The sequence below is a fragment of the Emys orbicularis genome, chromosome 3, assembly GCF_028017835.1.
Source record: "Emys orbicularis isolate rEmyOrb1 chromosome 3, rEmyOrb1.hap1, whole genome shotgun sequence".
NCBI classification, from domain to species: domain Eukaryota; kingdom Metazoa; phylum Chordata; order Testudines; family Emydidae; genus Emys; species Emys orbicularis.
The window spans coordinates 19,929,575-19,949,228 of record NC_088685.1 but is presented as its reverse complement, the minus strand read 5'-3'; the positions used below and the strand labels follow the sequence as shown (position 1 = coordinate 19,949,228).

At 45.6% G+C, this 19,654-nt stretch overlaps 1 protein-coding gene across 1 annotated transcript; it reads right to left on the bottom strand.

The window, feature by feature from the left end:
* Positions 1–766: 766 nt before the first annotated feature.
* MRPL19 (mitochondrial ribosomal protein L19) lies at positions 767–7,882 on the bottom strand. The gene is made up of 6 exons (XM_065401511.1): positions 7,767–7,882; positions 6,001–6,112; positions 4,269–4,387; positions 3,621–3,755; positions 2,434–2,615; positions 767–1,090 (listed from the first exon to the last, which is right to left on the bottom strand). The coding sequence occupies exons 1-6, from the start codon at positions 7,852–7,854 to the stop codon at positions 875–877; spliced, it is 852 nt and encodes a 283-aa protein (XP_065257583.1). The 5' UTR covers positions 7,855–7,882; the 3' UTR covers positions 767–874.
* Between the last annotated feature and the right edge of the window lie 11,772 nt (positions 7,883–19,654).

Genomic DNA, 19,654 nt, shown 5'->3' with positions numbered 1-19,654 from the left:
AGGGGCTCGTTCACCTGCACATCTACCAATGTGATATATGCCATCATGTGCCAGCAATGCCCCTCTGCCATGTACATTGGCCAAACCGGACAGTCTCTACGCAAAAGAATTAATGGACACAAATCTGACATCAGGAATCATAATACTCAAAAACCAGTGGGAGAACACTTTAACCTGTCTGGCCATTCTTTGACAGACCTGCGGGTGGCTATCTTAAAACAGAAAAACTTCAAAAACAGACTCCAACGAGAGACTGCTGAGCTGGAATTGATATGCAAACTAGACACAATCAACTCAGGGCTAAATAGGGATTGGGAATGGCTGAGCCATTACAAACATTGAATCTATCTCCCCTTGTAAGTATTCTCACACTTGCTTCTTATCAAACTGTCTGTACTGGGCTATCTTGATTATCACTTCAAAAGTTTTTTTTCTCTTACTTAATTGGCCTCTCAGACTTGGTAAGACAACTCCCACCTGTTCATGCTCTCTGTATGTGTGTATATATATCTCCTCAATATATGTTTCACTCTATATGCATCCGAAGAAGTGGGTTGTAACCCACGAAAGCTTATGCTCTAATAAATTTGTTAGTCTCTAAGGTGCCACAAGTACTCCTGTTATTTTTGCAGATACAGACTAACACGGCTGCTACTCTGAAACCTTTGGTAAGATTGTCTTCAGTAAAATCTTGAGAAACTATGGGACTCACTGCCCCCACTCAAAAGTAGGAACTAAAGGAGGTTAAAACCACTGCACTGTATATACACAAATGTACTACTTTATTGTACACAAATCTTACACAATTGAGGAATTGTATATTAAAAAATTCAGGTGGCCTCCCTCCTCAGTAATCTACCATATAAAAGCAGTATCATTTTTTTAGCTCTTCATTCACTTCTTTCCATATTTCCTTCTCTAATTTTGAAGTATCGTATTCTCGCAGCATATCAAACTGTATCCAGGGCTTGCTCCACTTTTGTGCTTCTTTCATCGTTTCTTCAGGTAGTTCAAAGTGGATTCCTTGAATGTTAAATTTTGGTCGTTCCCAACGTTTTGTCCAGGGTTTAGGTTTCATTTTGACCTTCAGCTAGGATTGGAAACAAGTAAAGAATACATAAGACGCAACTCTTCATAGAACTTTGACTTTTTTGCATTAGGATGCATTTTCAACTTGGCCCTACTTGTCTTTTTGCTCTAAAAGAAAGCAATGCCAAGTTTGACTGTAAGATCAGCTCTAAAGAGCTACTGATCAGTTGTGTTTGGATAACTGGAATTTATTCCTGAAGAAACTTGTGCACATAGTCATTTCATGTCCAACTGTTCTGTAGACAAGGCTCATCTATTCTCAATCTACTTTTGAACCCCACTTCTGATCAAAGTTAGATGTGGTCTTATCTCAACTTGTTTTTCCTCTTCAGTAGCAGGGCTGTTAGTCCTTCGTTTACTAACATAAATCACTTAAAATATTCCCTCCCCCTTTGAGCTATTAATTGTTACTGGACAGTTAAAAACAGTCATCCACCCTCCATCATCCTCAAGTTCCACATGTTCACACTTAAGGTCAAACTTCCAATACTTAACTTTTTCCTGACACTATTTTGGTTTCCCCCTGCAGTCTGTCAATGCCTTTTTGTATTGAGTAGCCCTAACCACTACACGGCCCACTAGACATAAGCATATGCAGGCCACACTGCTTTTAGCATAGTGATAAACATTATACAAGAACTTAAAGTAGTTAAGTATTAAACTCAGAAGATGGTGATTCCTCTAATGGATGGTACCAAATATGGCACAGTACAGAATTTGCATACTTGAACTGGCATGGGATATGTATCCCACTACCTTCTACAAGTCTTCCTGAGCTAATGAAGAGGGTAGCAGATGTATTTGATTTCTTTAAGTCTTTTGGAAAGAAATGATCTACTTTACAGCCACCAAATTTCTACCCTCAGCATGACAATAAGTTGTTGTCCACTAGCATTCCTCCCTTGTGTACTTTTACACATAGATTCTCCTAAAAAAAGATGACAATTTAATAATCAGATAGTTCCAGAGATGTCAGGCAGACATTTAAGTCACATCTACAGAACACATACAACATGGAGAAAGCTTCTCCACATAACCGCCTACACGTGCCTCAACTCTGCCCTGGAGAGCCCACCTCCCAAAGATGATTTATTTTTTATGCCCAATCCATCCTTGTTCTCTGTTAAAACAACAGATAGTTCAACTGCATTGTGGATGATTATTCACTATAAAAACAGAATAAGACCAAACTTGTTTTATATGTGACACCTGATAACAGTTCAGTGGTCTTAGAGGGCTAGATTCAAGCTAACACATCAGATATGAAGTGTTTATATTTTATTACAATCACTTTGAATCACCTCCTCACTTTCCCACCAAACTTCTATCACACCAGACTCATACCTGGTTTACAGGAATTTCATCATTAGCTGAATGGGGCACAGGTTTCATGTTCACATCAAAAGTACTATATTCAGGAAAAGCATCCCGTAAATACATCAGGTTGTCATCTAGTCTCTTCTCCAGCTTCAAAACCTTGATCTCCCGGATTCGAGGATTGTACAGTTCATAGCAAAACTCAACACCTTAAGACAACAAACAATTATTTAACTTGTAGCTGAGAATCAGGGGCCATAAGAAACCTAGTCTGGGTTTGATATATTGCAGTTTAGTGTTTCAGATCCTTATATTAATTGAGGACAGTGTTTTGTTACATTTTGGGTCCATTTTTTGAATACAGTATTGTATACATTTCTCTTTTACAAAGAAATTAAAGTCTGTGGTCTAGATTAGCTCGAGGCAGAGGCACTTATAAGTATAAATTTAAGAGGGAGCCACAAGCATGGATTTTAAATTACTCAATGTATTTTAGGTACAATGGTGATTACTCACCTGTGATATATTTATTTAAGCAAAATAAGGAATGCCTAATTCCTGCTTATATTTATAGTAATGCAGACAAAGCAATGCCTGTATTGCCCTACAATGGCTTTAAAGTGCACCAGAAAGAAGGTGTGTGAGGCAGTAGGCTGCTACATTGGTCTTCCATTATGGAGACCTAGAGTCAAATGTAGCTTGGGTTAGAAATGAGGTGATGTAGGACTGCTATGAGACAAGTGAGAATCAAGATTAAGCTCTATGGGGCCTAGACTGTATTACTCTGTTTGCACAGTGCCTAGCACAATGGTACTTCACTCTCAGTTCGGCCCTAGCTGCTACTACAAAACAAAGTGTTTTTTGTAAGGCTGTTAGAATAATATTAAAATCCATCTACTACAAAGTTAGTTCACAAATGAAGTTAGTAGATGTATTACTTCTGACCAGAGTTGAAACATGAGATCAGCCCAGATGTGCCAGATTTTTAAGTAACTGAGATATACTGTACACCAAGGTCTCATTGCATCTTGCAGTGCATCTTGTTTTAAACCTAACAAGAAACAGTAGTATGCAAGATGATGATTTTCCTTTAATACTCTAATACCATCCCAACTGCAAACAAGATTTCTATACCATTTCATATACAGTTTAAATACTATAGCTCCTCCATTTAATAGTCCTAATGTAAGAATGAAAGCTGTACAAAGACATACCCTGCCCTTCTATAATATTCCGAAGCACAAAGGTAGCACCAAGTCCTTTTCCTCCTCTTTGAATGCAAATTCCTACAAAACGGCTGGTTTTGTCACTGGCATATGGATCTGCTGTGGTAACAGAAAGGATGCTTCCTGTCCAAAGGAGAGACTAGTCAGTAAATCATTCCTGGAACATGGAGAAGGAGTCAGATTTTAAATGCAGACATTAATAGACACACTCAACTAAATTAATCTTTCTAAGAAACAGACTGAATTTACAAAATGTAGGCTTAAATATTTATATAAAAATATAAAAAATTTTTGCCTTTAAAGATTTAGTTCACATCATTAATGCTATTTACTTGCGTCTATAAACAGGAAAGTTATAGACAAAAGTTTCTTGGACCACATGCACACTGCAGTGTTTAGGTTGTAAGCAATGCATAGAGAATGTCTGCATCTAGAAAACTAACCTCAGTGTTTTCATTGAGTTCAAATGGCGATACTAATGTATTAATCATACATTCTATTAATTGTCCATTAAATTTGGCAGCAGAAAATAGTAACATTGTTATAAAGCTATGCTATTAATTAATTAATTTTTTAAAACTATATCAATGACCAATACTGGAAAAGTTATTAAAAATCCTAATGCTGTTAACTGACCAACATAGAACTCTGGAATGTCGAGCACTTTTCGCCTTCGTATCATGTCAGTTCTTTCAATATAGAATTTAAGAGGATCTGTTCTCTCTCTGGGGGGAATAAATTCAGGACTCAAGAACCTGTGGGGAAGTCAAAACCTTTATGAGTATAAGCTGGAAGTAATTTGTATTAAAACCTACAACTTACCATAGTACTGAATTAAAAATATTTGGTTTACACATTAAAGACCTCTGTTATTCATGTGTGCAGGTTGCCTTCACACTGACATAAATAGCAGTTTTTGCAATTCCTGATTTGAGTGCTCCAAGTTTCTTTCAATGAGAAGATGTGCAGTTTGCGTTCAGATATTTTGCAGCTACAAGTGCCTACAATACTCATTGGCCTTTTGGGTGCATGATAATTTTCTATTATTTATCAATCACTTTTGTCACTGCTATCACTTTTGAGCATTAGAACAATGGACAAGGAGGATTAGTAATGGAACCTTTCATGGTTCAATTCTAACCCATGTTAGCAGTGAGTACTTAACATTGGATGGCTCATGGCTGAATAGTATTGTGCGTGAAACAAGTTGTAAAAGGTCTCTCTTGCTCCTAGCAGATGGGAGCCCACAAGACGCACCACGGGTGAGATTTTCACCCCCACTCCTTTACATGGGATAATGGGGCCAGAAACGCATAGAGGGACTATAAAAACCCTTGATCTGGCTGGAATTGCCTGACACAGAAAATTAGGAAGACAGATGGAGGTGGTCCTCTGAGGACCACTTCACAAACCCTGTTGTAGGGGCATGGCTATGCAGTGGAAGCACAGCACACACAACAGCAGAGATTCTGGTCAGTGCTGCTGTCCGTAGGGTAGCCCAGGGAGGCTACCATAACTTAGCCTCAAAGGGCTGCTCTGGACCCCGGAGGGCAGAAAAGGTAGTTTAACTTGCGGGGTGGAGGGGAGGGGAGAGAGAGAGAGAGAATCCCTCATGGCTACAAGTTCTAAGAAGTGCAGCACAGAATCTTACCCCTTATGAAGACAGTTTCAAGTAAAGAAAACCCTTACCAGTCTGAGATGACTGGCCAAGAGCTGAACGGGTGTCAAAGTTTAGATTATAAGAAACTCTCCCCACTCCTAGGCTGATTACACACTAGACTTCTTTAGGAAATCTCCCAATGTTGCACTACCACCAACAGTGCAGAAACATTTTAATCACCTAATGTTGGCCAGAGCAGGTTAGGTGATTCAATAATAGAAACACTTGTGCCCTTTCTACACTAGCGTTCTCACTGAGGATACCAGCACCAGTGGCAGCAACATTTTACAAAGAGTGACTTGCTCAGCAGGTGGTCAGCAGCAGAGCCAGAATCACAATCCAGGTCTCTCAATGTCCAGTTGCGTGTACTTTCTCCCTATGACAGACTGTTGTACTGAAGATACACATGCATTTAATATAATGAAGCTCAACAAAACACAACCTAGACTTGCATGTACGTTTACAACTACATAGACTTATCCATGAATCACTATTTTTGTGGCTGCAAGTCACAGGAAAAGGTATTTTAAGCCCATTTTTTGACAAATTGTCTCTGCTAGACCTTAGCAAATGTTTACTATACTTTGCATAACGGTGCTTAGTTGATTTCAGGAGGTGCTCTTAATAACTCGACTGAAGACTAAGCAAGGGAGCAGCAACTTTTAAGAAGTTTAACTATGCAATATGTTAAGCAATGGAGTATCCTACCTTCTCTCTACTACCTCTTTATGTTTGTCAACAACAACTGGCTTTGGAGGTGGCTGAAATTTTGTAGGTTCTCCACTGTTAGCCCTCAGAAGTCCAGAGGAAGAGAAGCACCCTTCAAAGTCAGAAACAAGATGGTGTTGAAAATAAACCTATTTCAATCAGGAGTAAAAGCAACCCCCATAACAAGTATGCATACAATTATAATGTAAGCAACTCTCAACCCTTCAAAATACTATATGAACATGTGAGTGTATGAACATTCACAGTGTGCTTCTTCTGATCCACCAGTACCATCTTAAGGCAATAGTAAAAGATCATGCCTTCCTTTGTTAGATGCTCATATGATAGAAGGAAACTGTGAGAAGCTAATGCAAGGAGTTTTAGATGAGTCAAAAGGAGATTAAGAAAGATGATATATTTCTTCCTCTGGCTTAAGCATCACATTTTAGAACAGCTTTCAGATGGAAAATATTTCAGCAATAACTGCTTGAATAAAGTCAAGCTAAGACTAAACTCATCTAAATCTATTTTTAACCTACAGACTTTAATACTTTCTCCTCACTGATTTGCAGAAGTCTCAGGTACTTTTATGTTTTACTACTATTTGAACATTTCAAAAGAACTTATTATTGCAGCATCACACAAAGTACAAAAATACTCTTGCATGCCTTGATCCTCCAAGATCTGCGCAGAGCTCACTGCAAGATCAGAAAAAGATGAATATAATAGTTCATTGAAATATCTCCCTCAAAAGCACCATAACTCCTGAGTGCTCTTTGATTTAGTAAGAAACACCTACAATTTATAATACATTTATCAGCTCAGCAATTAGTAATACTTTACAATTTCTATAACACTATCACATTTAAAATTTGGGTTACAATTTACATTAACTAGGCTTCTCAAATATAATTATGTCCTTTGTACAAGCGAAGCAGTTAAGGCTAAATAACTGGCCCAAGGTCACACAGTCCAAAACAGAATAGGGAATAAAAGTACAACTCTCCTCACTCACAGTCCTGGACCAGAACCACAAAACCATCCTTCCTCTTAGCAGATCTCTGCAACCTGAAAACTAGGGTAATCTATACAATTGTCAATTTGGAAAGAAGGGTTTGAGAGATTTTTACAGAGAGAAAATGAGCGCAAAGACACTGCGTGAGGATGTAACCCAAAACAATGTAATCAGGTGTGACACACATTCCAGGGCCAGAGAAAGCACTCCCCTCCCAAAAAGGCAGAGGGGTGAGGGGGCTGGAAGCAGGGATCCAGGCAGCACCCCTGCGTGCAAAGAGGGCAGTGAAGGGCACAGCAACCCAGGCAGCACCCCAGCAAAGGGGGCGGTGAAGTGGGCAGGGGCCCAGGCAGCCCCTCCCGTGAAGGGGGACACTGATGGGGGAGCAGGGACCCAGGCAGCCCCCCCCTTCCCCGACAAAGGGGGCAGTGGCCGGGGAGAGGGAGCAGGGACCCAAGTGCCTCCCCACAAAGGGGGTAGTGGCCGGGGAGCGGCCGGCGGGCAGGACCCAGGCAGCCCCTCCACAAAAGGGGCAGTGGCGTGAAAAGGGGAGACAGGACCCAGGCAGGCCCGCCCCGGGAAGGGGACGGGGACAGGAGAGCGGGGCGGCAGGGACCCGGGCAGGGAAGGGCAGGCCCAGCCTCCCCCCGCGAAGGGGGCAGTGACGGGGAGGAAGGACCCTGGTTCCCCCCCGGCCTTTTGGGGGCTGAGGGCGAAGCCCCGAGGAGCGGGCGGAGCCCCGGCTCCTTACGGCAGCGCGCTCCGGGCCGGGCGGCGGACGCCCTAGCGAAGGCCCTCACACCCGCCTGCTCCAGGAACCTCCAGCAGGCGGCGGCCATGACGGCTCTGGCTAACTTCCCCCGGCGAATGCGCGCGCACCCACAAGCCCCCACGGAGCTACGGCCCGCGCAGCGTCCCAAACTACCCGCGAAAGCGGAACGAGGGTTCAGGGCGGGCGGGGCCCTGCCTCGGAGGCGGGGCTGGTTTCTGAATGGGGCGGTGCCCCCCTTTGGGGAGAGCGCGCCAGGCGCCAGCGCAGCCCAGCCGGTGGAAGGCGAGGGGCTGATGGGAGTAGGGCCGGCTCTAGCGTTTTTGATGCCCCAAGTGCGTACGCACGCACGCACGCACACACACACACACACAAAAGCCGTGATCGCGATGGGCAGCAGGTCCGTCGCTCCCAGAGGGAGTGACGGCCCCGCCGCCGAATTGCCGCCGAACGGCCGGACGTGCTGCCCTCCTCTTCATTGGCTGCCCCCGGCACCTGCTTGCTACGCTGGTGCCTGGAGCAGGCCCAGGATGGGAGATGGGGCAGCCCTGGGGGGACCCGCTGGATGGGAGAGACGCCGTGCGGGGAGTTCCCAGGCGGGGAGGGCGGGAGGCGAAGCCCCACAGTCGCTTTCCCCCTTACATGGAGCGCAGCCAGCCTAGCCCTCGCCGCCTGGCTATGCCCTGTTGCCTGCCCCGCATGGACTCGGGGGTCTCCCACCTGGAAATGCTCCTGTGGCAGAGGCCGGGAATCCCAAGGGCTCGTCTCTGCCTTAATGGCTGTACCTCGCAGCCATGCTGCTGCAGCGCTTCAGTGAAGACGCTGTTAGGGACGCGAGCTCCCAGAGAGGCGGGAGCTAGATCGATAGGAAAAGGGGAAAACAGTGATCCAGGAAATTATAGTCCTGTTAGTTTGACCTCAGTTGTCTGCAAGGTCTTGGAACAATTTTAAAAGAGAAATAGTTAAGGACGTAGAGGTGAACGGTAATCGGGATAAAATGCAACATAGTTTTACAAAAGGTAGATCGTGCCAGACCAACCGTATCTCCTTCTTTGAGCAGATAACTGATTTTTTAGACAAAGGAAATGTAGTAGATCTAATCTACCTGGATGTCAGTAAGGCATTTGTGGCACCTTAGAGACTAACAAATTTATTAGAGCATATGCATCCGAAGAAGTGGGCTGTAGCCCACGAAAGCTTATGCTCTAATAAATTTGTTAGTCTCTAAGGTGCCACAAGTACTCCTGTTCTTTTTGCGGATACAGACTAACACGGCTGCTACTCTGAAACCTGTCAGTAAGGCATTTGATACAGTTCCACGTGGGAAATTATTAGTTAAATTGGAGAAGATGGGGATTAATATGAGCATTGAAAGGTGGATAAGGAACTGGTTAAAGGGGAGACTGCAACAGGTCATACTGAAAGGTGAACTGCCGGAGGGAGGTCATTAGTGGAGTTCCTCAGGGATCGGTCTTGAGACCAATCTTATTTAATTAACATTTTTATTAGTGATCTTGGCACAAAAAGTGAGAGTGTGCTAATAAAATTTGCAGATGACACAAAGTAGGGAGGTATATTCAATACAAAAGAGGACTGGCATATCATGCAAGAACATCTGGATGATGTAAACTGGAGTAATAGAAATGGGATTAAATATAATTGTGCAAAGTGCAAGGTCATGCATTTAGGGACGAACAACAAGATTTTTTGCTATAAACTGGGGACTTACCAGTTGGAATTGACAAAGGAGGAGAAAGATCTGGGTGTATTGGTTGATCACAGGATGACTATAAACTGTCAATGTGATGTGGCTGTGAAAAAGGCTAATGCAGTCGTAGGATGCATCAGGCGAGGTATTTCCAGTAGAGACAGGGAAGTGTTAGTTCCATTATACAAGGCACTGGTGAGATCTCATCTGAAATACCATGTGCAGTTGTGGAGTCCCATGTTTAAGAAAGATGAATGCAAACTGGAACAGGTGCAGACAAGGGCTACTAGGAAGATCCGAGGAATGGAAAACTTACCATATGAGAGGACAGTCAAATAGCTTGGCTTGTTTAGCCTAACCAAAAGAAGGCTGAGAGGAGATATGATTGCTCTCTATAAATACATCAGAGGGATAAATATCAGGAAGGGAGAGGAGTTATTTAAGCTAAGCACCCAGCGTGGTCACAAGAACAAATGGATATAAACAGTCTTTCAACAAGTTAGGGCTCGAAATTACGTGAAGGTTTCTAACCATCAGAGGAGTGAAGTTCTGGAACAACCTTCCAAGGGGAGCAGTGGGGGCAAAAAACCTAACTGACTTCAAGATTAAGCTTGATAAATTTATGGAGGGAATGGTATGATGTGGCTCAAAGGTAACTGCCAGTAGCAAAAGTCCCCAATAGCTGGAGACGAGACACTATATGGGGAGGGCTCTGAGTTACTACAGAGAATTCTTTCCCAGCTATCTGCCTCGTGGGTCTCGCCTACGTGCCGACGGGGCCGGCTTTAAACTGATTCGGTCGATTCCCCAGAATGGGCCCCCGCGCCTAAGAGGGCCCCGCAACGTCCGGGGCTGCCGGCAGAGCGGGGGAAAAAAAAAAAAAGCCGCGTCCTGCTCCCCTCCCCTCCAGCGCTTGCGCCGCCATACAGCTGATCAGCGCAAGCCTGGGAGGGAGGGGTGAGGAGGAGGAATGCGGCGTGCTTGGGGAAGACGCGGGGCCAGGGCGGGGATTTGGGGAGGGATCCAATGGGGCACTGAGGGGGCGGGGCCAGGGCGGGGATTTGGGGAGGGATCCACTGGGGCAGGGAGGGGGCGGGGCCGGGGCGGGGCCGGGGCGCGAGACAATTCGCGTCCCAGCGTGGGGCCCCGCACCTGCTAAAGCCGGCCCTGTGTGCCAAGGGCCTAATTGATGGCCATATTTGGGATTGGGAAGGAATTTCCCCCCGGGTCAGATTGGCAGGGACCCTGGGGGATTTTGCCTTCCTCTACAGCATGGGGCACAGGTCACTAGCAGTTTTAAACTAGTGTAAATGGTGAATTCTCTGTAACTTGAAGTCTTTAAACCAGTGGTCTCCAAACTTTTGAGGGTGACGACCCCCCCCCCCCCCGGGGCTGGGAGCAGGATGCAGCTTGGAGGGTAGGAGGATGCAGACAGGGGTAAGGGGGACGAGGCTGGGGCTGCAGCTGAGGGTGGGGCTGGGGACAGAGACGCAGCTAGGGGCCAAGGCTGGAGTCAGGAGCGAGCCACAACAGGGCTGCAGTAGGGGCCGGCAGCCAGGCTGAGGCTGGCTACAGGGCCAGGTGCGGGGGCCGTGGCTGGAGGTGGAGCCGGAGCAGACCTCGTGCCCCCCTAGTTTGTGGACCTCTGCTTTAAACCATGATTTGAGGACTTCATTAACTAGCCAGAGGTTAAAGGTCTATTTCAGAAGTGGGTGGGTGAGGTTTTGTAGCCTGCAATGTGCAGGTGGTCAGACTAGATCAGTGGTTCCCAAACTTTAACAACCTGTGAACCCCTTTCACTAAAATGTCAAGTCTTGTGAACCCCCTCTTAAAAGTAATATTTCCAGGGATTTTCTCCTTTACCTGAGTATAAATTATAAAAGCAGTGATCTTGGAAATATAAAATTTGTTTTTGTGACATGCTCGTTACACACGATGTATTATTAATTATTATTTATCATTACAGTATTTTTATTGCATTATGAAAACGGCAACACTCTTCCAAGATTTCACTTTCGTAGCTTGTATCACTTTGAATAAGCCTGTTATAAGACAAGACTCCTATGTTTCATCAAGGAGTATCAGATGTGAAACAGCATGAAGGTATTTAAGAAGCCAACTCAAAGAGTTCCTCCTACACAAGCATTCAGGTCTTGAGCAGTCCAGGCAAACAACGCACGTTACAACAAAGCTTAAACTTGTTCTTCATAATAATTTAAAAAACAATACTAGCTGCCTATTTCATTTTAAAAACAGCAAAAAATATCAACCTTCAAGACTCCTTATAAGAAATGGAAAGGGAGGTGAAGTCTCCTCAGTGTGATAGAGCTGCTTGCTTTGATCTGCTTAGCTCTTGGAAGTCCAGTGGCTCCGGGCTGCTGGCCCCATGCTGCCCGGGGTCCCTAGGGACAGCTCTGTCCGCCATTAGGGAATTTTCCCCCGAGAACCCCCTGTAACATTTTGCGAACCCCCAGGAGTTCACGAACCCCAGTTTGGGAACCACTGGACTAGATGATCACGATGGTCCCTTCTGACCTTAAAGTCTATGAGACTGGATAATTCCTGTCGACCTAGCACTGTCTGTACTGGGGGTTAGGATTTTTCACACGCTGGAGCAATATAGTTATACTGACCTATTTTCCTAGAGTAGACCAGGCCTTAGTTAGGCTCTAGCTCAGTGGTTTTCAACCTGTGATCCACAGACCCCTGGAGGTCTACAGACTATATCTAAGATTTCCAAAGGGGTCCGCACCTCCATTCAAAATTTTTTAGGGGTCCACAAATGAAAAAAGGTTGAAAACAAATGCTATAGCTGATCTCCGTGGAGCGCTGTTGGGTTAGTTTACAGCAGTGGTCACCAACCATTCGATTGTGATTGACCGGTCGATCTTAGAGGATCTTCCAGTCGATTGCGATCTCCGGCGGCACAGTGGGGCTGCCTCTAAGACAGGCTCCTTGCCTACCTTGGCCCCATGCCACTCCTGGTAGCAGCCAGTGCGGCCCCGGGGGTGGGGAGGCATTGGACTCCCTCCGCATGCTGCTCCTGCCTGCAAGCACCGCCCCCGCAGCTCCTATTGGCCGGGAACGGGGAGCTGTGGCCAATGGGAGCTGTGGGGGTGGTGCTTGCAGAGAGGGGCAGCGCGCGGAGCCACGTGCCACATGCAGCCCCCCCCCAGGGGCTGCAGGGGCACATTGGTCCCTTTCGGGAGCGGCATGGGGCTGGGGTCGGCAGGGAGCCTGCCTTAGCGGCAGCCATGCTGCACCAGCAACCAGGAGCTGCCGGAGGTAAGTGCTGCTCGGCAGGAGGCTGCACCCTAACCCCCAGCCCTGAGCCTCCTCCTGGAGCAAGCACCCCAAACCCCCTCCTGCACCCCCAGCCCTGAGCCCAGTCCCAAAGCCAGCATCCCAAACCAGCCCTGAGCCCCCTCCCAGAGCCAGCACCCCATACTCCCTCCTGCACCCGAGCCCCCTCCTGCACCCTGAGCCCCCTCCCAGAGCCAGCACCCCATACTCCCTCCTACACCCTGAACCCCCTCCTGCACCCCAAGCCCCAGCCCTGACCCCCCTCCCAGAGCCAGCACCCCCACCCCTCCTGCACTCCAACACTCTGCCTCAGCCCTAACTCCCTCCCAGAGCCAGCACCCCATACTCCCTCCTGCGCCCCAGCCCTGACTCCCCTCCTAGAGCCAGCACCCTGTACCTCCTCCTGCACCCCAACACTCTGTCCCAGACTGGAAGCCCCTCCTGCACCCAAACTCCCTCCCAGGGCCAGCACCCTGCACCCCCTCCTGCACTCCAACACTCTGCCCCAGCCCGGAGCCCCCTCCTGCACCCAAACTCCCTCCTAGAGCTTGCACCCCCTCCTGCACCCCAACCCCCTGCCCCAGGCTCAGCCCAGAGCCTCCTCCCACACTGCAAACTCCTTGGCCCCAGCCCAGAGCCTGAACCCCAGCCCCCTACCCCAGCCCGGTAAAAGTGAGTGAGGGTGGGGGAGAGCGAGTGGCAGTGACTGAGGGGGGGGGATGGAGTGAGTGGGGCAGGGCTTTGGGGAAGGGGCAGGGCTTTGGGGAAGGGGCAGGGTAGATCCTGGGTTGCCCTTAAATTCAAAAAGTGATCTTGGGTGTAAAAAGGTTGGAGACCACTGGTTTACAGCCATGTTGGGGGAGCGCTTGACTGGTTTAGGATCGCTGATATACCACAACAGCAACGTGCCCCTAGTGTGGACACAGCAACACTGGCAAAGTTGTACTGTGTAGCTGGCTAATAACCCCCCCGCGCGCAAAGAAGCTATACTGGTAAAAGCACATTATAGCTGCATCTACACAAAGGACTTCACAGCTAGGGTGACCAGATGTCCTGATTTTATAGGGACAGTCCTGATTTTTGGGTCTTTTTCTTATATAGGCTCCTATTACCCCCCATACCCTGTCCTGATTTTTCACATTTCCTGTCTGGTCATCCTATTCACAGCTGTGTCAGTCACAAATCACACCTCTTTGCATACCTGATCAACCTAAGTCTGTGGTGAAGATGTAGTAGTCTAGTGCAGCAAATTATGCAGTCAGAAGGTGATGCCGGGTTTTGTCAGGAGCTCACCTTCTGAAGCTTTTTCAGGGGATCTTTTTCAACAGTGTTAGACAGAGATCCTCCTATGCATACATCTCCCAGTTTTCCAGTCCTGATTCACACTTGTTGCAATCAGATATTGCTACAAGAAAAAGTAATATTCTGGTTACTTTAAAGAGATAAGGCAAAACTAATGCAATGGGTAGGGTATGTGATTACATTCCCTAACTTTGTATCTCTGTGGTTTATTTCCTCCCTGTGTGATTAACTTTATTAGTACTGAATCCATCCCTGTTTCTAACATCCTCCACTGCTTTAATCACGCCATGAAACAGATTCTGTCACCTGCTCTGGCCCCTATATATAATTTAAACAGCACTGCAACAGAATACAGGAGAATTCACCCAGCACAAGTGCAGCATAGGGCTGCTGCTGTTCTTCTCTTAATCCCTGAGTGCAGATGTGGGCAGGCCCTAGCACACGGCACTACAGGATTTCTGGGAAATGCCATAGGCAGCCCTGAGCAGACTGCCATAAGTTACAACACTGCATATAAGTTGGAATGTCCAGGAGCTGCTCTAAATTACTGTTTTGGCCCGTGGAAGAGTCCATAATTAGGAGAGCACAAAGGTAGTCAAAACCTCCCCTTTGGCTGAGGAGAGAAATTCTTCATAAAGAATTAGACCATATATTGCCTGGCAGTTAGGCTCTGTCCTCCCATGTGTTTGCGAATCCCTCCAGTTTGGGTGTTGTCTGCAAATCTGACCAAAGGAACACAATAAAGAAAGATGTGAACAGCCATGCAAAGTTCAGAGATTTACTTCTTTGGTGAGTTTAGTTGTCAAAAAGCCTCTGGAGACATGTAAAAAGTCCTGGACTTGACTATAGTTAGAAGACTGATGGAGTCTTTACCATTGTGATAGAAACCTCTGCATGCACCTGCCTGGAAAGGTTCTGCATACCACCAGTATCTCATGGGCCACAGTTTAAGAATAATTGCTCTCATTACTCCTGTTGAAATAGAATTTAATCAACTGTTCCATTCGTATGATGGAAAGTTATAAAGCATTTCAAAGTAATTAAGCACTGAGAGTTGAATGGTGGCTACATTGATCTGTATATCCATTTGTAATATTGAGCTCCTTTTAACATTGCTGTTTTAGTGAAATTTCCTTAGGTGTCAATAACAGGCTGCACATCTTTGATATAACGTGGCACAAACTAGTGGCTACATAGGCTCTGCATGCAAACCTGAGCTCTTAGGTGAATGAAGGCTTATAAATAATACACCATAAATTAAAATTTGCAAGAAGTTTCTCCAGAACATGTCTGTACTGATCAACCATGGTGCCTATGATGCTCTTGTGCCCCTGTTTATTGGTGGCAGCTGATGTTGTGGTCTGCGTGAGCCATCACATAGCATGAGAGAATTAGCATGGTTTGTGAGAGAATGTGATGTTTCAGCTGTTTGGATCCTAACCTGTCATTGGGACAAAGGCAGGTACTACTTAGCATTTGCTGATTTAATACAGCTGGATTAATCACATTCTGAATTATACTATTCTGAAGATCTGGGGGCCAGCAGGGGGCACTCTAACCTTGAAAATGAAAAAGTCCCATCAACGAGAACTAGATATTTTACTTTCAGCAAAGATTCCTCTCCCCAAGGATTTTTCAGTGCATGGCAATGGGCTAGCACTGTTGAGAGATGATGCATGGGGTGGGGAAAGTTGCATGGGGTGGGGTGGGGTGGGGAAGTAATTTGGGGATAATCCAAATAACCATGCTAATTAGGGAGGCCACCAAACAGGCAAAAATAGGTGCATAGGTTCTTTTGATAGAGAAAAGTAAGGACCTAGGGTTTACAAATGTCCCTGTGGATGAAGATTTTAGCCTTTTAGCACTGGCTAAAAACATAAAAACAATTTATTAGCTCCTTGTTCCACCATTGCTGAGTGTATTCCTAATGGCATCATAGTTCCCTCACCCCATCATTAAATTCTATCACATATTTATTCCATCCCATGCCAATGCATGATTAGTCCTTACAATATATATTCAAATGCTTTGTCCTCTCTATTTTTAGATATTTACAAGCAAACTAGAAACCCCTCCCACCTTGACTCAATTTTCTTAGCAGATGAGAGATGGGATAGGAAGGGTTCCCTTCCCACATTACCTATCACAAGGAAGGAAACAGCATGAAAACCTGCATAATTTCAGGATTATAATATTGAAACAGTCTTTTATAAAACAGGACAGTTGTTGGGGGCATGGGTGGTAATTCATAAATTATAAGGCCAGAAGGGACCATTATGATCATCTAGTCTGACCTGCATCACACAGGCCATTGGAGATCCCTGAATTAATTCCTGTTCGAACTATATGAGGTTGTGACGGGTTGGATCACAGAAACCCCCTTGGGAGCTGCCACCTAATGTGCAAAGACTACCCCTGCTCCTGTTTTCCCTGCCAGCTCTGGACTCCAGCACCCTGTCTTGCTGAGCCAGACACTCCAGTCTGCTCTAACAAAGACTCAGGGTCTGAATCACTTGTCCCAAAGCTGCAAGTTTACCCCAAAACAGCTCACAGGAGTGTGCTTGTCTTTAGCACTCAGATGCCCAACTCCCAATGGGGTCTAAACCCAGATAAATCCATTTTACCCTGCATAAAGCTTATGCAGAGTAAACTCATAAATTGTTCGCCCTCTATAACACTGATAGAGAGATATGCACAGTTGTTTGCTCCCCCAGGTATTAATACATACTCTGAGTAAGTTACTAAATAAAAAGTGATTTTATTAAATACAGACAGTAGGATTTAAGTAGTTCCAAGTAGTAACAGACAGAACAAAGTAAGTCACCAAGCAAAATAAAATAAAATGCGCAAATCTATGTCTAATCGAACTAAATACAGATAATCTCACCCTCAGAGATGCTTCAGTAAGTTTTTCTCAGACTGGACACCTTCCAGGCCTGGGCACAATTCTTTCCCCTGGTACAGCTCTTGTTCCAGCTTAGGTGTTAGCTAGGGGATTCTCCATGATGGCTCCTCTCCCTCTCTCTTCTCTTCCACCCCTTTATATATCTTTTGCATAAGGCGGGAACCCTTTGTCCCTCTAGGTTTCCACCCCCCCTCACTGGAAAAGCACCAGGTTAAAGATGGATTCCAGTTCAGGTGACATGATCACATGTCACTGCAAGACTTCATTACTCACTTGCCAGCACACACATATACAGGGAGACTTACAGGTAAACAGCCATCTGCAGACAATGGGAGTCATCAAGATTCCAAACCATCATTAATGGCCCACACTTTACATAATTACAATAGGCCCTCAGAGTTATGTTTTATATTTCTAGTTTTAGATACAAGAGTGGTACATTTATACAAATTGGATAATCACACTCAGTAGATTATAAGCTTTGTAATGATACCTTACAAGAGACCTTTTGCATGAAGCATATCCCAGTTACATTATATTCACTTATTATCATGTTTTTATAAAACCATATAGACTGCACAACGTCACAGAGGTCTTTGAGAAAAAAACATCCAATTTTGATTTTAAAATTTCCAGTGATGAGGAATCCACCACAACCGTTGGTAAGTAGTTCCAGTGGTTAATAACCCTCACAGTTTATTCCTTATATCTAATTTAAATGTGTCTAGCCTCAATTTCCCGCCACTGGATCTTGTTATACCTTTGACTGCTAAACTGAAGAGTACTTTGTTATCCAAATTTCTATTCTCCATGTAGGTACTTAGGGACTGTGATCAAGTCATCCTTTAACCTTCTCTTTTAAGATAAATAGACTGAGCTGGTTGAGTCTTTCACTATAAAGGCATGTTTCCCAATCCTTTAATCATTCTTATGACTCTTCTCTGAAACCTCTCCAATTTTTCAACATCTTTGTTGAACTGTGGATGCAAGAACTGGACACATTATTCCAGTAGCAGTCACACCAGTGATATAACCTCTCTACTCCTATTTGATATTTCCCTATACATCCAACCACGAATGCTTTTGGTCACAGCATCATACTGGGAGCTCTCATTCAGCTCAGTATCCACCCTAACACCCAAGTCTTTTTCAAAGTCATTGCTTCCCAGGATACAGCCCCCCATTTTGTAAGTGTGGCCTACATTCTATGTATGACTTTACATTTGGCCATATTGAAAGACATGTTGTTTGCCTGCACTGACCTTCGCAAGCTCTGTTCAGCAACCTGTCCTCCTCATTATTTACCCCCCCTCCAATGTTTGTGTCATCTGCAAATTTTATCAGTGATGATTTTATGTTTTCTTCCAGCTCACTGATAAAAATGTTAAATAGAGCCAAGAACTGATCCCTGAGGGATCCCACTAGAAACATACCTGTTGAGTGATTCTCTGTAATTATGGTTGTGGGGTGAGAAAAAATAGCCTAGGGTTTAGGACCCTAGTCTGGGATTTAGGGAACCCAGCTCTACTTCTTTTGGGACCTCAGGAAAGTCACCTTGGCTCTCTGTGTTTCATTTCCCCCTCTGTAACGTGGGGGGTATGTCACAAGGTGATTGGCCTGTTGAAGAGGGACTGGGTTAGCTGCCTCCTATTCAGGCCTGATGGAGGGCACCTGGCTAATATAGAAAGCCAGGCAGCAGTTAGGGGAGAGGAGAAGGAGAAAGCTGGTGAGGATGTCTGAGAGCAGGAGTTAGAAGCTGTTACTGAGGTGGGGAAGAAACAAAATAGGTGAACCCTGGTGGGTAGAATGTTCATGTGGTGGCTCCTAGGTAAAGAGGAAGAACTAGCTCAGCTAAGCTGAACTCAAGAGCAAGAGGGTGAGCCTGGAGGAGCTCAGCGGGGCTTGTAGGTAGAGAAGTTTGGGGAGTGGAGCACTGGGAGCCCACTTGGATGAGCCTCCAGGTGAGGGTTGTGGTAGGACAACTGCAAAAGGTATAGTGAGTGGCTAGGAGTGTAAGAATCATGAAACAGGGGCCTTCATTCTTGGGTAGCTGGCCTGGAGAATGGGCCTTGAACTGAGTACAATGGAATGGGAGAACTGCTGCCTTTTAACTGGGTTTACTTTGGTGTTTATGAATGGGTTCACATTAGAACTGTACTAACTGTGCCTAGAGGTGGGCCTTGAACTAGACAGGTGAGTTGGCTGCTGGTTCAGTCTGCAGGGAAAGGATGGGCAAATTCAGTCACCTCTGAGGACAACCAGGGGAAACAGAGGCAGGATTTGTATTGCTGTGGTTAGCTGCTGAGCTTGACCTGATAAGGCAAGCCCAGTAATGTGGTAATGGCACTCCTCTTGTGAGGATAAATACATATACAGTATGGGGGCTACATAGAAAGGGAGGGGCTGTAGTACATCTGGAAGGATGATGCAAATTTCAGTTTCTGAAATGTATTATGTTTGCAGCCTAAAATTTCAAGGACTGTGACTCCAGCTAGTCACCCCAAGGCCAAATTGTGGCTTCCCCAACGCAGCTGCCTGGGCATGGATGAGTGGGTGTGGAAAGTGCAGTGAGTTCTCCTGTGGGTTCAGGGCTCCTGGAATTCTTTGGAATGGAATCACAGAAGGCACTCTGAATATAGAGGAAGTGAGTTT

Excerpts from the sequence above, each read along its gene's own strand:
- MRPL19 (XM_065401511.1), bottom strand. The coding sequence starts at position 7,854 with ATGGCCGCCGCCTGCTGGAGGTTCCTGGAGCAGGCGGGTGTGAGGGCC. Across the intron at positions 3,756-4,268 it reads CATTCCAGAGTTCTATGTTG|GAAGCATCCTTTCTGTTACC; the intron begins GTCAGTTAACAG and ends TCCTTTGGACAG. Across the intron at positions 2,616-3,620 it reads GAATATTATAGAAGGGCAGG|GTGTTGAGTTTTGCTATGAA; the intron begins GTATGTCTTTGT and ends TGTTGTCTTAAG.